General features: G+C 33.5%; 1 protein-coding gene across 1 annotated transcript; it reads left to right on the top strand.

Annotated features, from left to right (window-relative positions):
• Positions 1-1,415: 1,415 nt before the first annotated feature.
• LOC115969579 (protein DMR6-LIKE OXYGENASE 1-like) lies at positions 1,416-4,162 on the top strand. Its single transcript, XM_031089255.1, has 3 exons — positions 1,416-2,119; positions 2,944-3,271; positions 3,693-4,162. Exons 1-3 carry the CDS (start codon positions 1,659-1,661, stop codon positions 3,945-3,947), a joined length of 1,044 nt encoding a protein of 347 aa, XP_030945115.1. The 5' UTR covers positions 1,416-1,658; the 3' UTR covers positions 3,948-4,162.
• Positions 4,163-11,479: the final 7,317 nt, after the last annotated feature.

The raw sequence follows: 11,479 nt of genomic DNA, 5'->3' as shown, positions 1-11,479 counted from the left end.
TAAGTGAGTTAACTAGAATAACTTTGGAAAAAGTATCTTATGCATACCACCTCCTAATTTTGTTTTGTTGCTATTTAAAAGAGGCAATGATATTTTTATTTTTATTTTTTAATTATCCATATTTATGTTTCAAAATGTAGACAATTGTACATGAATTATTTATATTTGTTTTGTTGCTATTTAAAAGAGGCAATGATACTCTTAATCCATTTTTATGTTTCAAAATGTGAACAATTCTATATCGGTTATTGATATTTGTTTTGTTGCTATTTAAAAGAGGCAATGATACTTTTACACTTTTTTATTTATAAATTATTATTCATTTTTATGTTTCAAAATGTGAACAATTCTACATCAATTATTAATATTGATGAAACAAGTGAAAGTGGATGAAAATGAGTGACAGAGAATATATATATATATATATATATATATATTAAAAAAAGAACAAAATAATAGAAGTATCTTGTGAGTTGTGACAGGTTGATTATATTTATCTTCTAACTTGTCCCAGTGAAATTGAATTATTTACAACAATCTTTTATCTAGATTAGTAGATTGTTCCAATAAAATAAAATTATTTATAAAAATCTAATTGACTTCTAAAAACTTGGTTTGGAATATTTGCAAAATTAACGATAATTATAGTCAATCCACCTACCTTTGTGTTTCTAATGGACATCAAATTCAAAATTTCCTTAATTTTGGAGTTTATATATGTGTGTTCTAATAAGTATTACTGATTATTAAAAAAAAAAAATTAATTAAAACCCAAGTTTGACTGGAAAAGTACAATTAGGCGTAAGATAAGGATTACAATAACAAAAGTCATAAGAAAGCATTAGTGATAGTTTTCTTTTCAAAATCTCACCAACCATGAGAGACGACGTTCCCACCAGCTTCCCACTTTGCTCCGTCATGTTCAAAATACGCTACCCGTAGGCGGGTGGGAATAGTACTATTTTTCACTGCCTACTTTTTATTTTTTTATTTATTTTAATAACACAAAAAATGTATAACTTTTGCCATAATTCTTTGTGTGACTGAGTGTGATTGGTAAAAAAAGAAAAAAGAAAAAAAAGGGGTTTGTCTGAAAGTAATAGGCAGCGAGTTATCTGCTGGCAAGTAAGAGAGGATTGTAGCAAAAATTGTGAGTGTATTTATGGTAGGAGTAGAAATTTTTTTTCATTGTCTTTTTTCAGACAGCGCTGAAACACTTGCCATCCATGCAATCACAATCTTCCAAACTGTCCAGCTTCATTAATCTAACCAATCCTTTTCCTTCACCCATGAAAAGTCTACATTCAATGAATCTAAAATTAAAGATCCAAAAAAAAAAAAAGAAAGTAAAATACGAGCATAATTCTAAAGGACACACATAATATAGTACGGAATTAATATCTTTCTACACACCAATACCAAAATACTACAAAGAACAAATCGATAGAATGCTAAAAAATTGAGCAAAGAAAAAACCATTCTTATCTATATAATTTGCCTCATCACTACATAAGAACAAAGAAGATTCTAGCAAATAACATTTTGACAAGGTCAAAATAAAACACCACCTAATACCACCAATCATAGGCTCTGCTTTTGTTATAAAATCAACAAAAGGAAAAATACCCATCACATTTCTTTGTCATTGAGTTTCAGCCATGGGAGAGGTAGACTCAGCTTTCATACAACCCATTGACCACAGGCCAAAGCTCAAGCCCATCGAGGTAACTGATGAAATCCCAGTTCTTGACCTCTCCAGTGTGCTCAACTCTGAAAACAGTGACCAACAACTCATCTCTGAGATTGGCAGTGCATGCCAGACCTGGGGGTTCTTCCAGGTGATCAACCATGGAGTCCCAGCTGAGCTTCTCAGAAAAGTAGAGGCTGTGGCTAAGGAATTCTTTGCTGGGTCTTTTGAGGAGAAGAGGAAGGTGCAAAGGGACGCTTTGTATCCCATGGGGTACCATGATAGTGAGCACACTAAAAACGTTAGGGACTGGAAGGAGGTGTTTGATTTTTTGGCCCATGATCCCACAGAGGTACCAGCCTCGCATGAACCTGATGATGAGGGAATTAGAGTTTTGACCAATCAGTGGCCTCAGTACCCGCCCGAGTTCAGGTACTTATTTATTTATTTTATTCAATGAAAGAGTCCAGGTACTTTAATTTGCTTATCCTAGGTAACATGCATGTGTTATATGAAGTAGCAAAAAGTATGTCAATTTTTTTTTTTGATCAAGGTGATTTGGTTGAACTGAGAATAATTGTTATTTGTCCGAATAAAGAAAAAAATTGAATGCAAATAGAATTTGAGGAGATATAGGTACATCTGGTCGAAAATTCTGTTAATAATTATTGGTGGATTTATGAAAGGGAGAAATAGATAATTCCAGAGTTCTACCAATTTGTTAACTTTTCATAAATCAATTGTGAATTTCTACAAAATCATGGATTACGTTGGTTGTCTGCAATTTTTTACATCAAGAGAGAGATTAAAATTTATAGAGCCATGTCAAAATGTCTAAGTCCAGAACATGGTAGGCCTCTAACAGTGCTAATGGCCACATGGGATTGACATTCTGCAGTCTAGGTTTGTGCACAAAGCTGGTTTGAACCTCCAAGATTTTGGTCCAAAATCATATTAAGTAGCAAAAAGAATTTTGTTGGCAACAACATTTCCAATTGGCATTGCAGATTCATGTTCTGTTCTCATATCCTATACCAGGGAATTTGTTTATTAGGCACTAAGCCATGTTAACCTTCTAAATTCTGATTTACTTACTATACCCAGAAAATAAAAAAGGGGGGGGGGAATCTTTTTGCTACTTTTTTGTTTTTGTATTAAATTTTATTAGCCATTGTTCACTTAATTCTGTCTTGGAAGTTAAATAAAATTCCATTTTGTGGGGATTAATTTTTGTGTAATGTACTTGATATTTCCAGGGAAATATGTGAGGAGTATGGCCGAGAAGTAGAAAAGCTGGGTTTCAAGTTATTGGAACTTATTTCCCTGAGTTTAGGCTTACCAGAAGATCGGCTAAAGGTCTTCTTCAAGGACCAAACCAGCTTTCTCCGGTTCAACTACTATCCTCCATGCCCTTCCCCCCACCTAGCTCTTGGTGTTGGCCGCCATAAAGATGGCGGCGCCTTAAGTGTCCTTGCACAAGATGATGTTGGGGGACTCGAAGTGAGGCGGAAATCAGATGGAGAGTGGATTCCCGTTAAGCCTATCCCAGATGCCTATATCATTAATATTGGTGATGCTGTTCAGGTACTATTCATGAACTTTGAACGTTCTGTCAAAATTTAATTTATGTTATGTATCATAGGTGGTAATGTGTGAATCTATCATACAGGGTGATCTTTTAAACATATGATTAGATGCATCTCTTACCCTATCTAGGTGTGTGAGTTATGTTTAATTACCAATAAAAAATGTAGAAATTCATTATGTGATCCTTGTGCAAATTAATGAGCCATTAACACAAAGAACTTGAAATTGATCACATACCAATGATTTGCACAAAGGAACCAACCCCACCCCATCATTTCTAGTCCAAATTCATTTGTTGTTCAACAAATGTTACCCTTCCATTCCTATTGGAGTTAGTATCAAATATTGACCATTATGTCTGTTTATTAATGGACACGGGATTTATATAAATAGTGAGATAATGGTGGTGTTTATATAGGTTTGGAGCAATGACAAGTATGAGAGTGTGGAGCACAGGGTGGTGGTGAATTCTACCAAGGCAAGACTGTCTATTCCATTCTTCTTCTTCCCAGCCCATTATACCATGGTGAAGCCTCTAGAGGAGCTAGTCAATGAACAGGACCATGCCAAATACAGAGAATTCAACTGGGGAAAATTTGTTGCCAATAGAAACCGAAGTGATTTCAAGAAGCAAGACGTGGAAAACATCCAAATTTCTCATTTTAGAATATAAGAGTAATTGTGGCAGTGTAAGGTTTATAAATCTACTAGCAAGAATGGGTTGTTTTAAATTCTTGCATTTGACATGCTAATAAATAAAGAGTCTCAGGCTGTGGATACATATCAAAAGACTCATATTGGTTATCCTGTAACTTATTTCTGGATGTATATCTTTCTGTTTTGAAGTGTTTTGTTTAGCCCAATTTCAATAAGAATTTTGAAGTGGAAGCTCCAAATCAAACTGACCTTTTACACCAAGAAATCTTTTAAGTCCTACTTTAGGATCAAACAAAATCATTCCACACATTTTTTCCAGAAACAAATGGTCCACTGTTTTCACCTTTTTAGTGAAAATTTTCCAGAGTCCGACTTGAATGGCATGTGTATGTAAAACCAAATTTAGACTGACAGGATAATAGGCTGAAATTCAAATATGTAAAACCAAATTTAGCAGTTGCGTTGGACTGAGATTAACACAAAAGGAAAATTGGGTGATTGTTATAAATTTAGCAAGAATGCGTTTAACTCTTATCTTTGCTTATAAATTAGTAAATTTTACGTAACTAGCACAGAAGAATTTAATTGGTGTAGACAAATTTTCTGTGGCTTGGGTTCAAATTAGTTCAATTGATAAAATTGAACAAATAAAAAATATTTAAATACAAATTAGACTTTTTGAACTCGGTGATTTGTCATTTTTTCCCTCTAAAGTTTAATTTTATCATCTCCAAAGTTCAAATTTATGTTTGTTGTCAACATTAGTACTCTATTAACTATTTAAAAAAAATACATTTTAATACTAATAAATTAATAAGATTTCATTTAATTTTTTAAAAAGAATACAATTTCTACCCTTTAAGTAAGTTTAGTGAATTATCATTAAAAGAAGAGTTTTAATACTAAATTGACATTTTAGTAATTTTTTAAAATAAAATTTTAGTAATTTCTTAGTATTAAAAAAAAAAAAAACAGTTAACAGATTTTATAGATGAAAGGACTAATGTTAATAACAAATATAAATTTTAAGGACTCAAATGGTAAAAATGAAACATAAGCAACACAAATGATAATTCACCAAATTTAAAGGATACAATTTGTAATTTAGCAAAAAAATAATTTTTTTTAATATATTGACTTAATGGTAAAAGATAATTATCATTGAGTGAATATTATAAGTTTAAATCCTATTGTATTAGAGGGGAAAAAAAAAAGTCAGACTTAGTTCTCACTCTGCATCTTGGGTTCAAGTTATGCCATGTGTATCGATACAATAATAACGGTTAAGTTTTAGGCCCCTCGAAAACACAATATGTTTAATATAATTTATTAGCCAAGTTCTTACTTAGGTTAATTATTCAAATTTAGGTTAAACATTCATCAAATATAACATGCACAACGGAAAACTAAATAACACAAGATGTGATGACCCATGAAAACTAATGAAACAACTTGTTTCAAGGTAAAAAACCTGGGGGGAACAATCCAAAGAGAACAATCCACTATATCAAATTGAGATTTACCAATTCGTAGTAAATCTAACACAGTTAAGCTATGAACTCCTCAAACTTGTTTGATGTGGATATGCTCTCACATGAACCTCTAGTTCACACTTTAGATCTCCCACATAGACCTCTAGTCTATGACTCCAAGACCACCCTTGAAAGTTTAGATCCTGTACCTTTGATGATTGGTATGTAGCAACTTTAGGTCTATCGGTTCAAATTGTGTGTAGAAAGATTTCTGGAACTTTTTAGATCTCAAAAGAGAAGCTCCAAAGTCATAACAAAATGTGCCTTAGGGTTTCCTTTAAATATTAAGTGAATTAGATCTAAAACCCTAATCACTTATTGGGTTTAATGGGCTGATGGGCTGAAATTAAAATTTGCAAATTCGTAGTTTGATTGGTCGAACCTTCTTCTCAATCGGTCGAGCTTGACAAGTTTTGTTTTCTTGAACCTGTAGCTTCCTTGAGCATTATCTAATATACCCTATAGACTCTAAGATCTATATCTAAACAAGTTTGAGTTCACGATTTGCCAATTGTTCTAAATTTTTAGAACCTAATAATAACAATAATAACAACAATCAAATCGTAGTGTGCGTTTGGCATGAATTATTTTTGTCAACTTATTTTACTATTCAGCTTATTTTTAGTATTATTCATAAGTCTCACTGCACTTTTTAGTACTATTCATGGGTTCCACTGTACTATTTCAGTTAACTTTTACCTTTATTTACAATACTTTCAGCAAAAAATTTTCAGTTTTAGCAAAATAAGCGAATCTCAAACGGACACTTAGTCTCAACTTTCAAAAATTTTTAATCAATTGTGGATTCTCAGCAAATTAATTAGGATTGGCCACATGTTTTAATGTAGTTGAACAATTTTCCTTGGCAGTACTAAACACATGCACAAATGATAAATCACATTCCTTTATCCAAACGCTAAAGTGGATATGGATTGTACTTCCTTGTACTCCATATTTTATATTTATATGCTCGTTACATTAGCAAGCATATGAATTTATATATCATGTCATGCTCATTAATGTGTTATACTATGGGGTAACCCTATACCTACCCTGTTTCATGCTTTGATTTTCTTCTTCTTTTGTATGTCAAAAGAAAGAAACGAGCTTTAATCTATTACCATATTGCATTCCTTTTGAAGTGAAAAAAGTAAAAATAAAAATTTAAGGGCTTGACTTCCTCTCCTGCAATCTTTGGGCCATTAACTTCATGAACAAAATTTCTCTCTAAACTAATTTGGAGAGAAACTCTTCAAACTTCTCATGTATTTATTTTTTTAAGTGTGAATTTTGAAAATCTAACTATTGAATTTCATGTTCCTTATGTTCTTAACATGCAAATCAAATTTCATTCAAATCGGATATTATTTACTATTCGATCAATATACTTCATTTTTATACATAATTTAAGATTACAAAAATTTGAAATTTTAACATTTCTTTGATGACATAGAAATTGATCTTTGATTTTCTTGAAAATTTTTCAAGCATGAAATATATAATAAAAACATTCAATCCAACGGTTAGATTTTCAAAATTTACACTCAATATAAAGATATATGTAGGGTTTTTCTCCAAACTAGTTTGGAGAAAAACTTTGTTTTGTTCACAAAATATTTAGACCTGGCTTTGGGTTTAAACCTAGTAGATCTATTCAATTGAGGTTGTTTGCATAAAACTTGTAGACAATGAGCACAAAACTTTTGGACAATGCACAAAACTAGTAATCCCCATGCCACAAAAAAAAAAAAAATGCAGTGCCGCTGAAGACATAAAAGTGCATTCCACAATTTCAATTTTCAAAAGGAATTTTTAACCATAAACATATGAATATATACATATGATTAAAATCTTCAAGGTTATACATATGTTTTTAAAATATATATGAATATAAAGATATATTGACAATATGAAAGATAGAAGAATACACTGCGTTCCTTATATACATTTTGAAACCGCCCATATTTTGGTTCTCGTATTTTGAGGAACCTTAAGTTGAACTGTTGTATCAATTTTTGTTGGTAAGTTACCCTCTAGGTTCTAGTTAATTTTGTTTTTTGTTTTGTTTTTTTTTTTAAAATAACATAAAATTTATATATTTGCACACAATTATTTTTTTGGATGAGTCGTAGTTTGAAGTCGTGGAAAATTCTTAGGTGCTACTAATTTGGAGAAGTTTGGATTTGGTGGTTGGCTTTGCCGCTGAGGACAAGGTGAAAGGAGAAGAAGAAAGAGATTGCATTTACTCTTAATTTTAAATATGATATTTATTTTGGGGGTGGGGAAGAGAGGGATTAGCATTGAAATTTTCATGAAAAACAAGGATTTATGGAATTGATCAATTTCACCTGTTTGTTTTGCAATGGGCCTTCTCAATATTTCTTCAACAATTGGAACTTCTTATGCTTTTTATTTTTTTATTTAAAAATTTTTTCTTTAACAATTGGAAATTCTTATCCTATGATCTTACGTCTATTAAATTGACAATAGGTCTTCCAAAATAGGTCGATCCTTACACACGCAGATGCACACGCGCCCGCACACACACACACACACACACACACACACATATATAAAACTTTCATAGTTTCTGTCAGGAATTCTTTAATAGGTTTTAATTCTATGGCAATGACTTACATTTCCTAATAGCTTAAATTTTTGAGATAATTGGTAATTTATCATGGTATCAAAGTGAAATAAATTAAGTTCAATTCTTGTCTATTCTCACTTTCGTTTAAAATGTTAAAAATCCAATGTGTTGGGCCTAATTTAATAAGAGGGAGTTTGGACCCACGCATGAAGGGAAATGTTATAATTAAGGTTAAATAATTGAATTTACCATTTCCTAAGTGTTTAAACTTGTAGGACAATCCATAATATATTAATATGTTTATACATATACATATTTAGGTATATTTTTATGTATATGTGTATATGTATGTATGTATGTATGTATAATGAAAACATTCAACTTAATGAATTATGTTGGAATCATTAATTAAAGTTTACATTGTAAATGAAATGGGAGAAGAACAAATAATTTGCTGTAAAAAAGAGGGGTAGGACGATTGTGAAAAAAGTTGCTACTAGTGTAGGTTATGTAGCCATAAGGGGTAAGATTTTTTATTTGGCTATAAGTTGATATCGAACAGTGCTTGCACTATAGTAGACGATTCTTAGACCTGCCAAGTTCACCAAAGGCTTCTTGACCTTTCGAGCCATTAGATTTGTACAAAGCAAGGTCAGTGTTAGTAACAGCACAAGCTATAATATGAACAGTATTAGTTATTTAACGGTTTAAGTATCTTGAACCTAAGACTCCATCTCATCGAAGAGGTGTTACCTCATCGTGTCATCTATCGAACACTATGAGAAATTTCTTGCAGGCTGTTGATCTTAATATCCCTTTGCTAGGGGTACTAAACTTTGGTAGTTTTGGTCACAATGTAGTTGTTTATGATCTTGAAGACCCCTAGGTTTGTACCAAGGCAACAATTGAGTTTTTCTAATATACAATAGGGGTAACTTGGAAAGACACAACCTTAAATGGTGAAGGAAATTCACCAATAAAGGGTGAAGGGGGAATTAGACTCCGCCCTCAATAACAGCCACAATAGGCAAAAAGAGCTTATTGCTTTCGACTTGTATTGAGTTTCAAGAAAGGTTGTACCACACATTAACATCATCAAGGGTGGTGCATGCATATCGAAAAATAGCCATTGTAGTAGGGTAATGTAGATACTTAGTATACTTCCCTATCTATAAGCTAAAGACCTTTGGAATAACAAGAAGAGAGGGGAAGAAAGGACTTACAAGGAAGGGGAAGCTATTGACAAAGAATGTATAGAGCGGTAAGATGGCAAAGATTGTAAACTAATGGGAGAGAGTTGCAAAGAGGTTAGAGAATTTTGTAGATCAAATGGCCAAAATGAATATAGCCCTAGAAAGCTTAAATTTTCTAGAGGAGAAAGGGGGGGGGGGGGGGGGGGGGGAAGGTGTATAACTGGAGCTTGAACTAGTACAATAATTGTCTTCATTAGCTGAAAAGAAAAAGCCCAAAGTCCCATGCCTCTCACAAACAAAAATGATAGGTATGCATGAAGTATGAAGTGACAAGACTAGCTACAATCATTATTGTTATTGTATACCAACAAGCAACAACAACACATTGCTTGGATTTTTGACTACTGCTTTAATAAATTTGAGAATGGTAGCATGGGGGATTAATATAAGATACATGGGCAAGATTGTAACTTCATTGTTAACACTTGTCAATTAGGTTGAAGACTGGCATATGTGCCCAGTCTATAAATCATCTTGATATGTTGTTCACCATGCCAATCTAAATAAACTCACAAAAAGCGAATCAAGAAGTCTAATCAGTCATAATAGCGTTTATTACGCCAAACAACTCACGTATCATTTAATGCGATGTGGCATGTGCCCTTGACGGGAGTCCCAACCATTTTGGAAGCATGCATAGACTGGTAAAACAAATGGGGGCTTGTCACATTCATTGAAAGTTGCATGTTAAAGCAATGATGAATTCCTAATGTCAAGCATCTGCTAATTGAGATATTAACCCCCCCGCCCTCCAACAACATTACTGAGGGTATGAAACTCAAAACACAAAAGCTTCATTTTAGTAATTGATCCTTCATAATACTAATTTAAACTTCAGAGTGTTTATCATTGCATTGTGCATGCTATTTCTAACTCATATATCAACATCATGATGAAACCCCTTCCAAATGATTGTAGGACCCTAACGAGGAACTTCACAAGCTAGATGACTCAACACATCTTCAAGGAAGCTACTAGTGTGCTAATGTACTAGCTAAATTCAGTGACTCTCAATATATTGATTATGTTGCTTTTGCTAATCCGTCGTTTGTGGTGGAGAACTTGCTCGATTTTTATAAGGTCAAGCTATTTTGTAAACGAATGATTAGTACCTAATATATCATAATGGTGTCATATTACCAAGAGGGAGAAAAAAGAAAAAAAAAATAATGTTGTACTTATTGTGTGCAAAAACTGGTGAGACTAATCTTTTGTAAAAGTTGCCATCAAATAACCTTTTTCATTGCCTAACCCACTTATAGTTTTCACATATTATATGGGCTTATAATTGGAGAAATTGAGTGCCTGACCCATTTCCTTTTTAATACAAATTGATAATAAATTAAGACATTTCCCTTCGTAAGAGCATTTGCATTGGGTCTTGTAAATGGTATATGTTGGGGAATTTTATAATAGTGTTACAGTACTATCTTACTTGTATAACGAATTGTAGCAACTAGTATAATATTAAATTAATTTTTTCTCTCTACTCCTCCCACTCTGTCTCTCTGTCTCCTACTCTTCCTTTGATCTCACTTCCCTCTTCTTTGATTCTCTCTCTCTCCTTTAGTCCTCACTCACTCCCTCTCTCATAGATTTCTCTCTCTCTCTCTCTCATGGTGCTAGGTTTTTTTTTTTGGCATGGGTCCAGCATGGGTGTTGTTGGTTGAGATTGGCGTGGGTGTGCTTGGTTGGGTTTGCTTGGTCTGACGTGGGTATTGGGTTAGTTGAGATTGGTTGGGCCTCCAAGTTGACAGAATAGAGAAGCAAAGATCGGTCTAATCTCTACCGATCTATTGTGTTTCAGTGGTGGATGGCTATGGTAGTGGTGGGTTTGATGAGTGTGGGTGTGTGTGTGGTTGGGTTTGTGGCTGATGTGGTGGTGGGTTACGGTGGTGGTGGGTGTTGATGATGGTGGAGGTGGAGGTTGCCATGGTGGTGGTGAAGGGGTGGGTTGGGTGTTGATGATAGTGGATGTGGGGGTTGCCATGGTGGTGGTGAAGGGGTGGGTTTTTGTTATGGGTCATCTGTGGGTGTGTATGTGGAGGTGGGTGTTGCCATATTGGTGGTGGGGGGTGGGTTTCACTGTTTGCTATTGTGTTGTGGGTCCGATTCATAGGTGGTGGTGGGGATGGGTGAATGATGGTGGTGGTTGATTGTCTATTGTGGTTGT

Source organism: Quercus lobata, chromosome 11 (genome assembly GCF_001633185.2).
Source record: "Quercus lobata isolate SW786 chromosome 11, ValleyOak3.0 Primary Assembly, whole genome shotgun sequence".
In the NCBI taxonomy this organism is placed as follows: Eukaryota; Viridiplantae; Streptophyta; class Magnoliopsida; order Fagales; family Fagaceae; genus Quercus; species Quercus lobata.
This window is presented reverse-complemented; position numbering and strand designations above follow the sequence as displayed.

Excerpts from the sequence above, each read along its gene's own strand:
- LOC115969579 (XM_031089255.1), top strand. The coding sequence starts at position 1,659 with ATGGGAGAGGTAGACTCAGCTTTCATACAACCCATTGACCACAGGCCA. Across the intron at positions 2,120-2,943 it reads CAGTACCCGCCCGAGTTCAG|GGAAATATGTGAGGAGTATG; the intron begins GTACTTATTTAT and ends TGATATTTCCAG. Across the intron at positions 3,272-3,692 it reads ATATTGGTGATGCTGTTCAG|GTTTGGAGCAATGACAAGTA; the intron begins GTACTATTCATG and ends GTGTTTATATAG.